This window comes from Pteronotus mesoamericanus, unplaced genomic scaffold, assembly GCF_021234165.1.
Source record: "Pteronotus mesoamericanus isolate MK-2021 breed Mesoamerican mustached bat unplaced genomic scaffold, CSHL_Meso_final scaffold_54, whole genome shotgun sequence".
NCBI lineage: Eukaryota > Metazoa > Chordata > Mammalia > Chiroptera > Mormoopidae > Pteronotus > Pteronotus mesoamericanus.
The window spans coordinates 76,398,599-76,419,547 of NW_026555321.1; the positions used below are offsets into that span (position 1 = coordinate 76,398,599).

The 20,949-nt window shown below is 31.5% G+C and overlaps 1 protein-coding gene across 1 annotated transcript in view; it reads left to right on the forward strand.

Moving 5' to 3' along the window:
* SNTG1 (syntrophin gamma 1) overlaps window positions 1–20,949 on the forward strand; it is a 576,561-nt gene that overhangs the window by 336,665 nt on the left and 218,947 nt on the right. The window contains exons 8-9 of the mRNA XM_054595747.1: window positions 11,748–11,850; window positions 15,801–15,883. Of these exons, the coding sequence (XP_054451722.1) occupies window positions 11,748–11,850; window positions 15,801–15,883 (186 nt within the window). The remainder of the gene's footprint in view (window positions 1–11,747; window positions 11,851–15,800; window positions 15,884–20,949) is intronic.

Below are 20,949 nucleotides of genomic sequence, written 5' to 3' on the forward strand. Positions count from 1 at the left end.
TAAATATTTTCTCCCACTAAGTAGGTTGTCTTTTCATTTTGTTGATGGTTTCCTTTGATGTGCAAAAACTTTTTATTTTGATGTAGTCCCATTTACTTATGTTTTTTCTTTTGTTTTTCTCGATGGAGGAGATATATCAGGAAAAATATTGCTGAGACCTGTCATAGGTTTTACTGCCTATGTTTTCTTCTAGGATTTTTTTTTTATTTTTTCAAGACTAACATTTAGTTTTTAATTCATTTTGAGTTTATTCTTGGTGTATGAAGTGGTATAGTTTCAGTTTTTTTGCAAGTGTTCGTCCAATTTTTCCAAAACTGTTTATTTGGTTAGACTGTCATAACCCTATTGTATGTTCTTGGATCCTTTGTCAAATATTAATTAACAATAAAGGGCTGGGTTTATTTCTAAGTTATCTATTCTGTTCCTTTGATATATACATTTTTTTTTCATACCAGCACCATGTTGTTTTTATTACTGTAGTCTTGTAGTATAGTTTGATATACTACATGTTATCAAACTATAGCATGTTTTCTCAAAATTTGCTCTACTTTATAAAGTTTTCTGAGCTTATTTGAGGTCTTTTTGGTTCTATATAAATTTTTGGAGTATTTGTTATAGTTTTGTGAAATTTGCCATTGGTATCTTGATAAGAATTCTGAATTTATAGGTTGCTTTGTGTAGGATAGACATTTTAGTAGTGTTAATTCTTTCTATCCATGAACATACATTATGCTTTCTCTTATTTGTATCTTCTTCTATTTCTTTCTACAGTGTCTTATAATTTTCTGAGTATAAGACTTTTACATGCTTGGATAAATTTATTTCTAGGTATTTTATTTTATTTTTTTGAAGCAATTGTTAATGTGATTGTTTTCTTAGTTTCCTTTCTGATAGCTCACTATTGGTGTACAAAAGTGCAACTGATTTCTGGAAATTTATTTTTTGTCCTTCTACTTTACTGAACTCTTTTATAGTTTTAGTTTTTACTGGAATCTTTCAGATTCTCTATATGCAGCATCATGTCATCTGCAAATAATGACAGTTTTATTTCTTTCTTTCCAATTTGGATTCTTTTTATTTTTACTTTATATCTGACTGCTGTGGCTGTAAGTCCAGTACTATGTGAATAAGAGTGATGAAAAACTTACTTGATCATGATGTATCATCTTTTTGATGCTGGATCTAGTTAGCTAATAATTTACTGAAAATTTTAGCATCTGTGTCCATCAAAGAATATCAGTCTATAATTTTTTCATTTTGTAGTATCTTCATCTGGTTTTGGAATTAGCATAATGCAGGCCTCATAAAATGAACTTTGGAGTGTTTCCTTTTAATGAAATTTTTAGAATAGTTTGAGAAGAATAGATGTTAGTTCTTTGAATGTTTGGTAAAATTCACCTGTGAAGCTATCTTGTCCAGGAATTTTGTTTGTTAGGATTTTTTTTAAACTATGTTAATTTCACTAGTTGTAATCTGTCTATTCAAACTCTTTGGTTCTTCATGAATCAGTTTTGCAAGGTAGTATGTTTCTAGGAATTTATTCATTTTGTCCAGATTGCCTTTTTTTTTTTTTTGCATGTAGTGGTTCATAATATTTTCTTACAATCCTTTGTATTTCTTTGATGTTAATTGTTACTTCTCCTTTTTCATTTCTGATTTTATTTATTTGACTTCTCTCTCTCTCTCTCTCTTTTTTTTTTTTTTTGATAAGCTGGTTTGTCAATCTTGTTTTGTTTTTTGTTTTTTTGTTTTCCAAAGAACCAGCTCTTGGTTTCATTGATCTTTTGTATCATTCTTTTAGACTCTATTTAATTTATTCCTGCTCTGATATTTATTATTTTCCTCCTTCTACTTACCTTGGATGTTGAGTGTTGTTTTTTCTCTTGTTTCTTTAAGTGTAAAATTAGATAGTTTATTTGAGAGAATTCTTGTTTCTGGAACTAGTCCTATAATGCTATGGATTTCCCTCTTAGGACTGCCTTTTAAGTGTCACCTAGATTTTGGGTTGTTGTGTCATTATTTTTATTTGTTTCAAGATTTTCTTTTTATTTATTCTTTGATCTCTTTGTTACCCAATTCTTTTTTTAGTAACATATTATTTAACCTCCACATCTTTGTATGTTATAGATTCATCTCCTTTCGGACTCTCTGCTCCCTGAACGTCTGTGTCTTTTTCTTTCACCAGGTCAGAGCAGATTTGGGTAATTATTATTTTTTTAAATTATTTTTTTAATTTTTATTTTTAAATCATTTTTATTCTATTACAGTTGTCTCAATTATTCCCCCTTTGCCCTCCTCCACCCATCCCACCCCACCCCCTCTCTCACAGTCAATTCCCACTTGGTTTTCCATGTTCATGTGTCATTCATACATGTTCTTTGTATAGTTCCTTCTCCTTATTTCCACCATTGTTCTCCTTCCCCAACCCCTCTGGTCACTTTAAGTCTGCTCCATGCTTCCATGCTTGTGGTTTATTTTATTCATTAGTTTATTTTGTTGAATAAATTCCACTTATAGGTGAGATCATATGGTATTTTTCTTTCATCTACTGGCTTATTTCACTTAGCATAATATTCCCCAGTTCCATCCATATTGTCACTAAAGGTAGGAGTTCCTTCTTTCTTTTTTTTTAATGCAGATTTTATTTACTTATTTATTTTTTAAATGTCAAAATCCATTATAAAATATTAAAAAATTTAAATCTGTTATAAAGTCTCAGCAATCATGACACCAGCACAGAAATAATCAAGTAGATCAATGAAATAAAATGAGCATTCTAGAAACAAACATATATATCTGTCTACAAGGTAATATATGATTAAATTGATATTTCAAATCAATGGGGACAATAAGACTTATTCAACAAATAAGGTGCATGGACCACTATTACTTGAAATAAAACAAATATAGAGTCCTATTTCACACATTATACAACAAATATTCAGGTGAGTTAAAAATCAATATGTAAAATCTAAGTTGTTTTAGGAGAAGATACAAAATAATATAATTTTTACCCTGAAGTAACATATTCAAACCCAGAAGTTATAGAGTAAAATATTGACAATATGTCTATATTAAACATTTAAGACTATACAGTAATATTCATGTAAAAAAGTTAAAGGACAAATAATAGAATAGGAAAGTATTTGTAACATCTGTAAAAGGGTTAACAGTTATTTCTCTTTTGGGTGGGGGGAATTCTACAAATATTTAATCAAAAAATGGATAAAGAATACTGAAAAATCACTTAAAGCTTAAAAAAAAGAAATAGGCAAGAAATATACAAAAACAGGTTTAGTTTCAACCAATAATCAAGTAACAATTAAAATAACACATCATTGTCACAATCAGATTAATAAGTATTAAAAGTATTGGTAATATCACTTACCGGTGACTGTGAAAGGAACTGGGTATTGATAGACTCTTTTACTTCATCTTCTTAAAGCAGTCCCTTTAGCATATTTTGCAATACTGATTTGGTGGAGGTGTACTCTTTTAGCCTCCTTTTGTCCTAGAAGCTCCTTATTTTGCCTTCCATTTCAATTGAGAGCCTTGCTAGGTACAGCAATCTTGGTTGCAGGCCTTTGCTTTTCATTACTTGGAATATTTCGTGCCATTCCCTCTGGTTTGTAATGTTTCTGCTGAGAAGTTGGCTGCTAGCCATACTGGCGCTCCCTTATATGTTACTACCTCTTTCTCCCTTGCTTACTTTAGGATTATCTGTTTGTCTTTGAAATTTACCATTTGAATGATGATGCGTCTTGGAGTGGGCTTTGCTGGGTTCCTCCTGAATGGGACTCTCTGTGCTTCCTGGACTTGCATGACTTTTTCTCTCCTCAAATTAAGGAATTTTTCCATCATTACTTTTTCAAACAGGTTCCCTGACCCTTTCTCCTCTTCTTCTCCTTCTGGTATCCCTATTATACAGATATTATTATGTTTCAGGTTGTCCTGCATTTTCCTAAATTCCTCTTCATTCATTTTGAGTCTTTTTTCATTTTCTTTCTCTTTCTGGGAGTTTTTTTCTACCTTCCAGCTTGCTGATTCGATCATCTGCTTCATCTAGCCTGCTTTTGATTCCTTCTAGTGTGCTTTTTCAATTCAGAAACTGTGTTCTGCATTCCCTTTTGTCTCTTATTTATAGTTTCTATGTCTTTTTTCATGCTGATATAGTTGCTGTAAGTTCCTTGTAGTTTCCCTGTAGTGTTTTGTAATTCTCTCTGAGCTCACTAATTATTTCTTCAAATTGGTTCTCAATCATTTGTTCTCTCTCTTATTCTCATGGTACCCCTATTGTGAGGATGTTGTTATGCCTTATGTTGTTCGAAAATCCCTCAAACTATACTCATTTCTATTTTTTTCCGGTTCTGATTGTTTCTACCCTGTCTTCCAAGTAGCTGATATAATCCTCTGCTTTATACTACCTATTGTTTATTTCTTCCAGTGTATTCTTCATTTTAGGTATTGTATTCTTTATTTCTGATTGGTCCTTTTTTATTCTATGTCCTTTTTCATGTAAGATTCAAGCTTATTTTTTGTGTGTGTGATGAACCAGTAGAAGAGTGAAATGATGAACTTGAAAACTCTTCTTCCTTATTTATTTGCCTTAGCAAATTTAAGAACCATGGACTTTTTCTTTTGAGATCACTCAAAAGTGTAATGCCAAGGGTTAAATGAACTCTACCCCTGTATATGAGTTGTGTATAGACATTGTGACTTAAAATCAAACAAACAAACAAATTTTTCAAAAAGTTCTCTTCTTATCTATTTTAAAGAAGTGATTAATTCAGCTAAAGTTAAAGAACATACATAACTGTTACAAAATTTACATTTATATACATATATAACTACCTATCTTTACAAATATAGGTATGTCTTCTAAGTTCTAAGTTTCTAGTTTAATTTAATATGTTATTTTCACCACTAGATTTTACTTGGAATCTCTTATGTAGTTTCTTACAACTTTTTGGTAGTATTATTTACATTTAACTCTTTATTCTCAATGTCCATCCATGTTATTGAAAATGGCAATATTTTATCTTTTCTTATGGCTGAGTAGTATTCCATTGTATTATGTACCACATCTTCTTTACCCAATCCTCTATTGAAGGACTATTTATATACTCTTTTTATATTAATTTTCATTTGATTTAATAATATGGATTGTAAAGATCAATAATTTTCTGCTGGAATAACATCTTGAAGAATTTGCTAAAACTTAAGACCAAGTAAAATATTGTTTGAATCATTAAGGAAACAATTATGAAATTAAATCAAATGCTGGAAAGCTCTTTTATTTTCATGTTAACTAGATAAGAAAGTATTTTGCTTGTTGAGTTAAAATTCAACTCATCTAGAATATGGTTTTTCACCAATTTTATTTCACAGAATTTTGTTTTAATGGGACCTTTGAAAGTAATAGGATCATTTTTAGTTATAGCTTTAAATATTTTAATTAATCCAATCAAGTTTTTCAATATGCTTGCTTCTCTGAAGTAAATGGTTCTTTCTCATCTTGATATTTATTATATATTACTATTATTTTACCATGATTATTACATTTAAAATTTATCATTCAGTCAACCTTTCTTCTACTTTTTTAAATCCTCATCGAAAGATACGTTTTTATTGATTTTAGGGATAGAGGAAGGGAGAAAAAGATAGATAGATGGATGATAGAGAGATGCAGAGAGAAGTAAGAGAGAAAGAGAGAAACACCAATGTGAGAGAAAACATCAGTCAGTTCCTTTCCATGTGTGCCCTGACTGAGGATCTAACATACAAACATTTAGTGTATGGAATGACGATTCAACAAACTGAGCACGTTGCCCAGGGTATCTTTCATTCTTAATTGTAATGTTTACAGGAATGCAAAAATAATTGCACAATTGAACACTATTTTAGGCTGAATCTTTAGAAATTCTGAAATATTGAAATTTTAGTAGCTTTTTAAACTCATAACCAGATATACATTTTTGTTTTGACTTCTCAATTTAAAACAACATAAAATTTATACTAGCAATGACTATAGCAAAGATAGTACTGTTTTCCTTTATATATATGGCATGCCTTTTATAAAAATAAAATGCAAGGAACGTGACTAAATTCAAGAATGCCTAAAATGCATTCTCAGTAATACTATATGACTTTTTATGACTTTTTTTTTTGCTATATGTTCACAATAATCTCAAATCCTGTCCCTTATTCCTATTTATAGCTTTTTCAATGCTATTCTGTATCACCTGTGGTAGCAATTCAAGACAAGAAATGATATTTCTAAATTTTCCCAAATTCTTTTTTTAATTTTGCTTTCCTTCATCTTAATCTTGCATTATATTTTATTTCAAATGATGATGTAATATGTTTTTCTTGGATTCAGTTCTATATCCTGTTTTTACTTAGAAAATCTCTGCTGTTACACTTGACTTACTATCCAAGCCATCCAAAATTTTATTACTTTAGAAGTCCCTATCTCCTTCCCTACAAGCTTAGCCACTACGACTTCGTGTGTAATCCTTAGGTATAAATGTATATATACCTGTACCCAGATTACAGAAAGGGTAGAAAGCTCCATCACCCTGCCACTCTGAGATTTCTCTGTAATCCTGACTGTTGAAGACCCTGAGCTAAAAAGTTTCATTTAATATGAACTCTGAGAAAAAAGTTATCTGCTGAGATGAACTCCTCATGGTCAAACTGGTGGCCCAAATTTTATAAGTAATAAGAGCCTAGCAACTATACGCTGACAAAGGCTTCTCACATACTTTGCAGGCTGGGAAGAAGCCCAGAGTGAACTCTCAGTTTACTACACTATGCACCACTTGTTTATGTCATCTGAGTCAACTATGGCAAGGAGAACCTGGTTTCATCTCTCTACCAATGGACTGAGACCTGCACTGTCCAATCGCAACTATACAATATTGACATTTACATAAAATGAAACTAATTGGCAACTTGGGTAGAACTTTAACCACAAAAGGTGGCCCACCCTTTGTCTCAGTGGAGCACAATTTAGGTAGCTACCTTGATCAATGTCTCCCAGGTTGCAGCTCTTTTTATTGCTCACATAAATGGTTTTTATTCTTTATTAGGGCCTCAAATGAATTTTGGTTCACAATAGAAGGTAGATACACAATGACTAGAGGACTCTATAGCCCATTTTAAGAAAACCTTTAAATTACAGTTTCATTTCAAGCTCTTGTCCTATAACATATCTAATAAATCAAATACTCCCCCCAAAATCTAATACTATTCCATACAAAATTACTTATTTATTTAGTGTCCACATGTAACCCATACTTTAACATGAACAGTAAAGCACGTTATTGTATCTATTTTTAGTGTTATTGTTTTGTTTGGAAAGCATCCTAGTTAAAATCATTCCTTGAAGTAACATTTAATTTCCTATTTCAGCTAGGAGTCAGGACTTTAAGCCAAAGATTTACTAAACTTAACAAAATGTCAAGATGGATGAGTCCAATGTTAATGTGAAAATCTATGTAACTGTTGTCCATCATGACCATCAGTGAGCAACAATAGTTGTCTTCCTCTCTTGAAATCTAAATCTTATTTTGTTGTTAGGCATCATGCTAAACTACTAACTATGAGTTGACTCAGTGCGCTGGTTGCCACGGAAGAAGAGTGTGTGTGTGTATGTATATGTGTGTGTTGTGAGATTCCTGATGTGTGCTTACAGTATGTCCAGGCAAAGCAGAAGTTCCTCTTTTCATCAATTAAAAACAATCTTTTAGATTAGGATGGGGGAGAAGGAGGACTTGGTGGAGCTCAGAAAATTTTTAGAGCACTAAAAATAGTATGTATGATATGATGGTGCATATCTGCCTGTACACAGTTTTGCAAACCCATAAAGTCTTCAACACAAAGAGTGAACCCTAATATAATCTATGGACTCTGGGTGATATGTCAATATCAGTTCATCAAATATAAATGTGCAGCACTTTTGTGGGGGATGTTATATTGGGGGAAGTTATACATGTGTGGGGACAGAGTCTATGAGGAATCTCCATATTTCCCCTCAATTTTGCTGTGAACTTAAAACTTCTCTATAAAAATAAAGTCTTTAAAATTGAATGCTTGTGTGTGTGTGTGTGTGTATGAGTATGTATTATTACAGTTTCCCAGGGAGAAATTTAAAATTCTGCACAGCCACAGAGAAAAAAATGAAAATATAAAACAGTCCCCAACTATGAATATTCTTGACTATATACCAAAACACTGGCAGATACCTAAATTCTTCTTAAAATGTCATTTAGAATGGCCTCTGGGTGGACGGAGAAAAGGGCAAAAATTACAAAACGAGTTTACAAAGTTTCCTTCATAACTGATGAATGGAACTTAAGAATATTCAGTTCATGAATTGAGTTGTTAGATGTGTCGTGGCTTAATACAGTAAATTTATAAAAATCTATTTTAATTCCATTGTCCTTTTCCATTCTTTCTGATTGCCATCATTTACCAATTTCTCTCCCTTTGCCCATGTATTCATTGAAGACAATGACTGTGTTAATGAATTATCTAGTTAAAATGCATAGTATTTGATTTGTGTTACAAAATGTGAATGAAAATGAAAAAAACAACTGGATACATGGGTGCAGATTTCTGATTTTGCAGGAAGATGACATTTATCATTATTCATGATGTAGAACCTATATTTTCTAAGCTGACAGTATCAGGTGGATGAAATATGCATTCAAAGTGTAGTAGGAAAACTGAAAAAAATTAAAACACATTATCCCCATCCTGTTCACTAAAAAAAATAAATATTTTTGCATTAATATAAAAAAGATCTATTGAAGATTGCAATTGTGATTGCTCAGAAAGGTATCCATAATTGATCGTTTATTGAAAACAATAGAGGGATTGAGCAAAAAGGAAAAATGACTCATGGACATGGACACTAGTGTGGTGATTGCTGGGGGCGGGGGGTATAAGAGGTCTAAATGGTAATGGAAAAAAGACAATAAAGATTAAATCAAAAATAAGAGAGAAAGAATAAAACAAAACTCTCTTTCCAGATTGAGATTTTATAATTTTTAAAAGAGTTTTTATTTTTCTCAGTCACACATGAGTAGAACTTCAAAACTGAAGTGCAAATGTAAAGTTTTGAATTCAAAATAAATGCCCATTGTCTATTTCTGAGGCAGCTACATTTATTTTAACTTATGTATGTCTAATCTATTGTCATGTTTAGACTTAAGATGTTCATGCTATTATTTCTTTATTTTAACTCTATATAATAGCTATTGTATACTTACTATAAAATATGAATTTTTATTGCATTCAATTGCTCCAAATGTTTCACTGAGTCATAAACTCCAATATAGTATATAATAATGATAATATCAATATTAAACAGTGCAAAACATAAGCCAAGTTCATATTAAGACCAAACTGAATAAAAAAAGTAAGGCTTTGAATGGGATTGTCTATAGAAAAGTAGAAGAGATTTGATATTTTCACAATATCAATCATCAAGCAATCCATGACATTGCATACTCTTCCATTTATTTAAAATTAATGTTATATTTGCTTATTGATATTAAATCAAAACAATTGATCTTTGTATATTAACTTTGTATCTATGTTATTCCTTACTAAACTTGCTTATTAACTAATCTATTAATGTGTCATGTAATAATGCTTATAGGTTAAGGATTTTCTATGTTCCAAATAATAATGGTTTAATTTCTTTTTTAATTATTATACATTTCATTAACTTTTTGTCTCATTGAATTAATATCTGAAGAATAAGAAAAAAATGAAGATAGTGGACATTTTGGCTTGATTTCTGATGTGAGAAATATTTTAAGAACTCATCACTAATAATGTTAGAAATTCATCACTAATAATGTCTTTATAATATGGATACTCATTTATATACTCATTATCAAATGAGTTTTATCAAATGTTTTTGCATATATTGCATTAATTATATATTTAATTTTAAAACCCTTTTTTTCTACTGTTAAGGTGATAGAATATATTGTTTTTTATGCATATGTGTCTACATCTTCTCTGTTCTTTAGATTGGGCTAATTCTATTGTTCTACTCTCAAGTTAACTTATTCTATTCTCTGGGTTTCTTTTATTGAACCAATAAATTTTATATTATTGTGTTTTTAATTCTCTAATTTTTGTTTGGTTATTTTTTAAAAAATTGTATTTCTTTATTGAAATGTTGTAATTTTTATTTGGTTCAAAAGAGAATTTGTATTTTCTATTGAAATATTTTTATTAAAGTGGTTTTTAATTTCTTATTAGATAATTTCAGTATGTTATTCATCTAGTTGGTATTATCTGTTCTCATTCAAATTATGTTTTTCTGGTTTTTAAAGTGACATGTTATTTTAATTTATCCTGGCCATTTTGCTTATGTTAAGGGAGTGCCTACTGATTTAAGATTTTGTTCTTTTTAGTAGGGATTCATTCTCTTTAGCACACATGTTACTAACCTACTTCTGTGTCTGTGGCTGTGGTTTCATTGCCAATATGATTCTTAGAGGATCTTTATAGGTGCTTTGATCTGATTGACTTACCTTGTGTCCCCAGGGCTCCTATTATTCCCTGTTGGTGCTGTTTGAGGAAGTGGAGTTTTCCTTAGTGCCCCTAGGATAAAGGGGTGCTTTACCTAGCAGTGGGTAGATGATCCCTCTGTTGAGTAAAAGCATTTAAAATATCCTTGCTCTGCCCTGTTGCTTCAGTCCCGGGGTCCCTAATCACGGTTATTTTCTATTCTACTTTTCGGTTTCCTTGGGCTATCTCTTGCACTTTTCCCCATCGTTTACAGTTGTACTTATTAGGGGAGGGGAAGCAAGGAGAGATGAATCTATGCCATCTTCTTGGAACCAGAAGTTATTATAAATTATTTTGATAGCTAATTCTTTAATAACTTGAAGTTGATCATCTTTTCCAACTTTTTTATATCAAGTTATGTTCTCATGTCTATTAACAACTATTTCTCTAATTATCTTAATTCTCTTAGTTTATGTGAATTTTTAAAAGTATAAATATACTTATATCTTTTCTATGTATGTTTGCTTTAAATAAATCCTCAGTTTTTTATATTGTTTTAATATTTTTACTCCTGTTTTGGATGTTTTTGAGAAACTGCCATTATTTCAACAGGTAGAATGAGACCTATTAATTCTATGATTTGGAAAATGTTTAGGGTTATTGATAATAGTTTTCATTATTATTCTAAGTTTTCAGAGAAAGGAAAACACAATGTTCAATGGTGTAATAGAAAAATAATACCCATATTTTGCAAAAGGTAGGAGTTAATTAGGAAGATTTTATTTCAATAAAATTAGCCTTCTGAACATCTGCAGGGTCATTTATTTACCTCCAAATATTGCATAATATATGCTCAATAAATATTAAATTAATAAATATAGTAGTTTGAGCACTCCATTTTTCCTGTAAACTTCATGATCCTTCATATTTGCCTAATATAGATCATAAACTCAAGAAAACCTCAATAAATGTGAGTGGAAGAGGATGATGTTGTATGTGAACAGGGGACCACAGAATGATAGAAAGAGGAAGAACACTGATGGCTGTATTTCTACAATGTTAGATAATTTACTCCTCTGTCTTTTGTAAAATATCTTTTACCATTAAGAAAGAAAATCAAAGGGGGAAAGGCGACAAATCATTTCAAGATTTTGCAATTGGAAACATTTTGTGAACATACTCATAATGGTATTATTTATGCTTTTTAATTTTAGGTTCAAGTTCTTCGGAATGCTGGAGAAGAAGTGACCCTAACAGTGTCTTTTTTAAAAAGAGCACCTGCTTTCCTCAAACTCCCACTGAATGAAGATTGTGCATGTAAGCATTTATGAAGTATAGGTGAAATGCTCACATCATTGCATTTACTTTTTAAATATTATTTCCTTACATTAATTAGTAATTTCACTTTAAAATTTGGATTTCCTCCTAAACACAAACATTCTTGTCACGAATTGTTTTATTAATCCTCACACAAAAAGAACAGATGTTATTTTTATTGCAGAATGTATTCATTACATTTACAGTTATTTTCAAATCTTTAATTGGAAAAGCTTATAGACATGTACTTAGCTACTGGACTTGCTAAACAAGCATTTACATTTAAGCCATCTGGATGAAAATTGTGAGATTGAAAGAAGCACCAGTATATGTGGGACTGTATTAATTTTCATAAGAGCTCCTTAAAAATTTCTCTACCATGCACACTATCACAGAAGAATATATCTTTAATTGAGACATAATTTGCATGCAATTAAGTGCAAAGGTCTTAAATGAATAGTTGGAGCAGTTCTAACAAATACACATTTGCTTACTCCACAACCTTTAAATCACAGAGTGGTTCTTGTGTGCCTCTTCCCAGTAAATAGTATCTCCAGAAACAGTCATTGACTTTATATCTTATCATCATGTATTATGTTTGTGCCTGTCTTTATTTTATTTTTTTTTTGTGTTCAACTACAGTTGTCCCCATTATCCCCTTTGTTCCCTTTAAAACTGTATAGAATGGAATATTACTATATTTACTTTTCTGTGTCTGGCTTTTTCCGTTATATACAAGCACTTGTTATATATTTCAATAGTTTGTTCATTTAGTTTGCTATGTAATATTCCATTATATAAATATATTAAAGTTTCATAATGCATTTTTTTGTTTATAGACAATAGAGCTGTTTCCAGTATTTTGCTATTGTAAATTTAACTGCTATGAACATTCTTATACAGGTATTGGAGGTCTTATAATTTTATGTCGTAATTATAAGTATCAAGAAGTAGAACTGCTGAGTCACAGAATAGATATATAAGTAACTTGTTAATAAACTGCCAAGAGTATTTCTAAAATAAGCACATATTTCAAGACCTCTTACTTCCTACTCCAGCAACTTATGAAACTTCTAGTTGGGTACATTTATTCCAATATTTGATGGTCAAAGATTTTTCACCATTATATGGAATGTGTAGTGGTGTCTCTTTGTAGTTTTAATTTACATTTCTCAGAAGACTAATGATGATTAGCTCTTTATAATATGGTATTTGCATACTTTATTGCCAATTTGCATATCCTATTTTGTTATGTGTTTGTTCTATTTTTTTCCCAATTTTTTTATTGTCATGCCTTTCTATTACCACACTGCAGAAGTTTAAAGATATAATCTGTATATAAACCTTTGTCAGCTTCATGTTTTACATTTTCACTCCATGGGTATATAACTATATTTTTTACATAAAGTTGTATTAGGTTTTCAGTTTTTAATTTTGATAAAGTCTAATTTACCATTTTTTGCTCATTTTTGCTATTAATGCTTATTCTTTTCTGTATGAAATGAAATACATTTCATAAAGCTATAGTTTCCATAAATAGTGATTACTCTGATGGATCTTGAAAGTAAATTGAAAGCCTTATGAAAAGGATTCACCATTCTAGATGCCTTTAAGGACACTTGTGATTAATGGGAATAGACTAATAGGAATGAATTTAACAAAAGAGGTGAAAGACCTGTGCTTGGAAGACTATAGAACACTGAAGAAAGAAATTAAGGAAGATATAAACAAATGGAAGCATATATCATTCCATTTGGAAGAACTGGAAGAATTAACATCATTAAAGTGTCTATACTACCCAAAGAATCTATAGATTCATCTCAATCCCTATTAAAATACCAAAGATATATTTCACAAATCTAGAACAAATACTTCAAAAATTTATATGGAACCAAAAAAACAAAAACAAAAACAAAAAAACACCCCTCCCCCCAAATCCTGAATAGCCTCAATGATTTTGAGAAAGAAGAAAACAAAGTAGGCGGGATCACAATACCTGATATCAAACTACACTACAAGCTACAAGTACCAGTAGTACTTCTACTATTGGTATCGAAACAGTCTGGTACTGACATAAGAACAGACACATAGATCAGTGGAACAGAACAGAGAGCCCAGAAATACTCGCATGCCTCTATGGTCAATTAATATTTGACAAAGGGGTCATGAACATAGAATAGAGTAAAAATAGCCTTTTTAATAAATAGTGTTGGGAGAATCGGACTAGTACATGCAAAAAAAAAAAAATGAAACTAGACCACCAACTTACACCATACTGCCAGAATAAACTCAAAATGGATAAAATACTTAAATATAAGCCATGATACCATAAAATCCTTGATGAACATAAGCAGTAAAATTTCAGATATCTCACACAACAATATTTTTGATGATACATCTCCAAGGGCAAGGAAAATAATGGGAAAATAAGCAAATGGGACTGCATCAAATTGAAAAGCTTTTGCATGGCTAAAGAAACCATCATTAAAATGAAAAGGGAACCGACTGAATGGGAGAACATATTTACAATGATACCTAGAGACAAGCGTTTGATCTCCATAATATATAAAGACTCATATGACTCAACACCAGGAAGACAAACAATCCAATTAAAAAATGGGCAAAGGACTTAAATAAGACACTTATGCAAGGAGGATGTAAAGATGGCCCACAGACATATGAAAAGGTGCTCAACCTCTCTAGTTATCAGAGAGATGCAAATTGAGACCACAATGAGATATCACCGCACATCTCTCAAAATGGCTATCATCAATAAACCTGCAAAAAACATGCTGGCGAGGATGTGGAGAAGGGAACCCCAGTGCACTGTTGGTGGGAATGCAGACTGGTGCAGCCACTATGGAAATCAGTATGAAATTTCCTCAAAAAACCTAAAAATGAAATTGCCTTTTGACCCAGCGATACCACTGCTGGGAATATACCCTAAGAATCCCGAATCACCAATTCAAAAAACTTACACACTCTTATGCTCATAGCAGTGCTATTCACAGTAGCCAAGTACTGGGAATAACCTAAGTGTCCATCACTAGATGAGTGGATCCAAAAAACTGGGGTACATTTACACAATGGAGTACATCCAGCAGAAAGAAAGAAGGAACTTCTAATTTTTGCAATAGCATGGATGGAACTGGAGAATATTAAGTGGAACAAGCTAGTCAGTGAGAAACAAATACCATATGATCTCACCTATAACAGGAATCTAATGAACAAAATAAATTAATGAACAAACTAGAACCACAGACATGGAAACATGGAACAGACTGACAGCAACCAGAGGGGTGGGGGAGGGTTTTAATGGTGGAAAGAAGGGGAAGGGACTAATTAAAAGTCAACAGTCTTTAAAACATCTATAACTTATGTTTTAAAAATAGATATTAGTATTATTAAGATTTTAGTTGCATTTTGCAAAAGTAGATAACTGTCAAAAGGGTACTTCCAGTTATAGTATTTACCAAGAACCCACAGGAAAATATTGTTTTTGCACCATGGAATATTATGGTATCTAAAGATAGGATTTAGCAGTAGGTTGAAACATGGAAAATTTATAAACAAAGTTGGAGAAATTTATAAACAAAATTGTTATGTAGAAATTTAAAGACAGAATCCTGCACTATTAACTATTATAAGTATGGTTCATAAGAATAGCCCACTTGGATAATAAAATAAAATATTACTTGTTTGTTTTCTTTAATAAAGCCTTAATTTTTCTGAAATCAAAGATTAGTAGTTCCAAGTCTCTTTTAGTGCCCCAATAACTTTAGTCAGTTAACTTACTTGCAAAACCCTGGCTTTGATATAAGTAAAATAAAAATTCATTTTATTACCTGATTTAATTGATATAATTGATGAAATATAATAATGTAGAATGTGTTAGTCAGGAGCTCTTTGGCATTCTGACCAGTCGGGTGTTGTGTCTTTGTTTCCTGTAGGTGCACCAAGTGACCAGAGTAGTGGCACGTCCTCTCCTCTTTGTGACAGTGGCTTACATCTCAACTACCATCCCAACAACACAGTAAGACTGAAGCATGGTTCACATTAATAAGATTAACAGAAGGAAGCCCCTCAAAATATGTATACTTATAGTTTGAAATACCTGCTGTTGAATCTTGCTAAAAATCCTTGGTTGCTTCATCATTTAAGTATTATGACAAGCCAGAAAGGAAAAAATAAGTAGGTCATTTATTTTTTTAATGTCTTTTTTTATTCTCCAAAATCTCTAAGCTATAGAAACTTTTAACTTCAAGAGGTCATTCATGACGCCTTATAATCATTTTGTAACACTGCATATTATATGTAATTTCATGCTCTAAATAATTTGTTATGATTTTTACCTTTTTTCTATTTAAATTATTTAGCTAAAAGTAGCTATTTCATTTGTCATTGTTAAGGATTTCTTAGAAACTTTTGTGCTTACCAGGGAGTTAATACAAGGTGAGGAAATAATCTATACAATATGTTAAATGTAATGAGTGTTAAACTATACATGTACTTAATAATTGATAAAATTGGCATGTGTGTCTATATATATTTAATAGAATGTTATTTTTAAATTTTTCAGTTATGTTTTGGAATAAACAGCTTTTATTTGAATTTTATATATAGTTTTTGAAGCTTCATGTATTTCACACTTTAAAACATTCACACATTCTAAATACAAAACAATTCTTTCTGGTTATATATAAAACTAACAATTTTCCACTATACTCACAAACATGAAGTTTAGCAGAGCTAACTTTAAAAGGCTTCTATTTTTTCATTCCACATATTGGGATATATGGGACATACACCTACTTTTGACTTACATGGTTCATCTTCCATTTGAAATTATTGACCTAATTGCAACATTTTACTTCAAAATGATCCTTTTGAATGTCTTTAGATCTGAATGACTTTCACTGTACCTGACTGCACCAGTGTTGTTATGTGGTTGAGTGCCTTAGGTCCCCAAGTGCTTTTATCTATCTATCTATCTATCCATCTATCTATCTATCTATCATCTATCTATCATCATCATCATCTATCATTATCATTTATCTATCATCATCTATAATCTATCTATTTCCTGAAGATCCTTGGCAAGGCCAAGCATTACTTCCACAAGTATAAACTAACCACATCTGAGAATATTTAAGTTGACTTTATTTTTAATTTTATTGTCAGAGAAATAATTGTCACACAAGAGCTAATATTAAAATGCTAATCTTCAGAAGATGGTAAGATCTGAGTATCTTAACATGGTCTAATGAGGAAAATGACTTAAACATTGACTAATGAGAAAATGAATCTATACACTCGGTGCTCCATCAGCTCCCTTCTGAATTCCCTAGACTTACAATATCCAGTTAAATCTTTACCTATCTTTACCTTTTACTTTACCAACTGCTTTGACCACCTGTCCCCTCACACTCTATAGGCTCTGATAATTTCGATGCCCACCCAGTTCCTTTACTGGGCTAGCACGTGTACCCTCAGCAGCTGTCAGTATTTGCTGCTGCTAATTTATAGTTGACCCCTCTTGTGAGAAAAATATTTTGCCAATCAGGGGTCACCACTCCCCACCCTAGTGTGGCTGCAGCCAGGGATTTGTGATAGGTGATAAGGGTGTAAAGGCAGGCGTCCTCACAGAGCCTTGGCAGCCACCCCCCAACCCCAGACCACATCTCTGGCCAGGTTGCTCCCTGCCTCACCCATGGCTTCCCTCAGTCCTGACAGGTTTCTCCTGAGAACTTTCCCTTCACAAGACATTCACAGAAGAATCCCTGTCAGCTCTGCTGGTAAGACAGGAAGGAAGAGCTGGTTTGGATGAGTTGGTTGGAGAAGACTGTTTGGTAATATTTTTATACTATAATAATGAAAAGTAGAGAAGTCAGAATGAAATATCTATGGGTAAGAATCATTCTGGTTTGTTTTTAACTCGTTTCATTGGCATATAAAAATATCTGTGGCATTAATTTTATATGTTGTGCCTCTATTTAGAAAGATATAAATAAAGCAAAAACAATTATTGAGTAATTCTGTAACATAATTGTTCTAAACAAATCCAGCTGTATAAAATTTTTTTAAAAATTGTCAGAAAATCTTTTACTGGAAATATGTCTTTCCATTTTCAAAGGCACATTTATTTTTAGCATTAAAATTAAAAATTACTTTGATGCTGTCAAAGATCTTTAAGCTTGAGGGTACTTATGATTTTAGATGATAACAAGACAAATGTAAATTCAAATAAAGTATATATATTAAAGATAAAAATAGTCTCAATGAATTTCAGTTAAATAAATATTTGCCATGAGCTTACTCTGTGGAAACACTCTTCTAGGTACTAGGGTGAGATGTTAATTATGGTTCTTGATTCAAAAAGCTTAAAATTCAGATCTATATACAAATGCATCAAATTAATTTTGAGTAGAAAAAGAATAATGGATGTTAGCATTCTAATATCAGAGTAAAGACCTACCAGAGACTTTTATACAACTGACTTAATTTAATTCAACAAAATTTAGGGACTATTGCTCATCAGAGAATAACCTCCAAGCCTGACGGGATCACACTGACTTATATAGCTCATGCTCTTCCGTATTTCTGTTCTACGTCTTGAATAGGTTTTGATGCAGGTGTGAAGAAAGGATGATATTTTCATTCAGGGATTTATAAAATTAGGAGCAATTAAGCACTTGTTTACTTCTAACTCATCACTAAATAACAATAAACAGTAAAAACTTGGAAGGAAGCATGCATTTAAAAATATATTTTCCACAGAATGTACACATATTAAATAAGGTCTTAAGAGAAATATTTAATTATTTGATATTCTAAATCCTCAATTCTATTTTGGGCCCAGGTAACTTCAGTTTTAATTCCTCTGCCTTAATTATTCTCTGAAGCAAATTTGAAGTAAGCAAGCCCAGTTCTGTTTTTTGGAAACAGCGTTGTAAGCAAGAGGGAAAATAACACCTTATAATATATTAACATTGCTCCACTATCTCACTTAATAAATATAGTCTAGACCTCCTAAGGATTTTAGGTTATCAATTTTAGGGTATAGAGTCAATTGGTTTGCCAGCCAAGGTAGACAAAAGTAATTAGCTTTATGTTCACAAGGAGACTTAAATTCAGATAATCATTTAGCCAGGTGTTTAGAAACATGTTTTTCATAACTATATACTTAATGAATATGTTTTATGCCAAGTCCCTAACAAAATCTTGGCATTCTGCCATCAATACAATTCTATTTTGGTGAGATAAATGTTCTTAAGTTTATTTTGTGGCAATATACCTTGAAATGTGTTAAGTTTTGGGGGAAAATATTTTAAAGCAACTACTATGTAAATGCTACTTTTCCCCATTCGTATTATTAATAACATCAGAAACAATATTTTTGGCATTGAAGAATAAAACTCTTGAAAAGTAGTTACAGGCCTTAAAATAATACAATTTTTTTTGTTTTTAGATTATCTTGTATACAATTAAAATAACTTGAAGGCTGCTATTACAGAAAAAAACTAGATGGCAATTTTATATTACATTTTCATAATTAAAATAAAAATAAATCATCTTTAAAATTATTAGTAGAATCACAAATAACAGACCTATAAAATGAAATATATTAACCCGATTAGTTCAATAGCTGAAGTGGGGCTTATTCATATTCTTGTAAGGAGAAAAACTAAAACAAAGTGAAATTTCACAACTTTGGTACCTAAAGGCACCAAACCAAGATTTTACATTAAAGTCATGTAAAGGATCACATGCATTTCCATGTCTACCAATCTATGAAATCTATAAAATAAATTTGTAAAACATTATACTCATCTATTGGTGATTATCACTGTCTGTAATATTCATTGCCTATGTCTGTTATGTTCCTTTACATTTACTATCCCATTTGTTTATAGACATAAAGTAAGGGATATTAATTTTGCTTTTCAAGAAAGATGAGGAGCCATATTTAAATAATTTGTCTATACTCACATAGCAAAATTATAAAGTAATTGAGATACAAATCTGAATCATTTTCATAGTTTCACCTCTGTTTATAAATATTAAATGTGCTGTGATAGATGTTTTGGCCCTCGAATTAGAAAAAATGTAGGACTGTGCCAATGCTGACACTGTCATTTGCTGGCTGGATGACTTAGATCAACTATTGACTGCAGAACTGGGCCTAATTTTTTACAGCTTGGTGTGACCTGAGACGCTTAAGATACATATGGTTAGTTCTGGCCTGACCACAGTAACCTATTCTGTTTCTCATAGTGTGTCACAAGTGATTATTGTTTCTTCAAATGCCTTACATAGAAAATGTGGGGAAACAATATTCTAATGCATCTAAAAATGCTCTAGGGTTTTTTATTTTTTTGTTAGAGGAGTCTTGTGATAGCCTTATATCTGGAAATAGGCACAATAAAGCACAAACAGTTCACATAACCTGCTCCTAGGTTAAAGGACTATTTAATTGGGAAACTGGTATCTTGAAACCAGGTGGTCTGATTCTGATCTGGAGCCTTGGTCTTCATCTCCTTGTGCTGCCGCCCAAATGACCCCATGCTGATCGTCTACAACATCTGACATGAAGGCCAGGGAAAAGATTAACAGGAAACCTCTGTTTGTGTTTTTGCCATCACTGGACAGGCATTAAAAGCAACTGTCTTGCATCAAAGGATAGGTGTCTTAAGCTGAAGTGCTTACTGAAACACCAGTAGTGGGCTCCACACTGAGTGGTTTTAGTTCACCCTTCTCAGTGTTCCAAACTGTTCTAAGGATTTAATAGTTTTATATTCCCACAATTGGTTACAAATAGCATGATAATGCTAAGGAACATTTGACCTTTAATAATAATAATAATAATAAGAGTTGTCATTTTTATTCCATAAATAATTTTAAATAAATTAATATCTGAAAGAAAAGGTGAATAATAGACTAACAGTTTCTACGTGATTAAAATAGAACCTCTTTCTAATATAATTATTCAGATTTAGAATAGAGAAATCAGTATCAACAGTTCCATGGTCAAATTAAGCCTTGGCCTGTTACAACCCATGCCAACTTAAATATCAACATTATTCCATGTGTTAGTGCCAT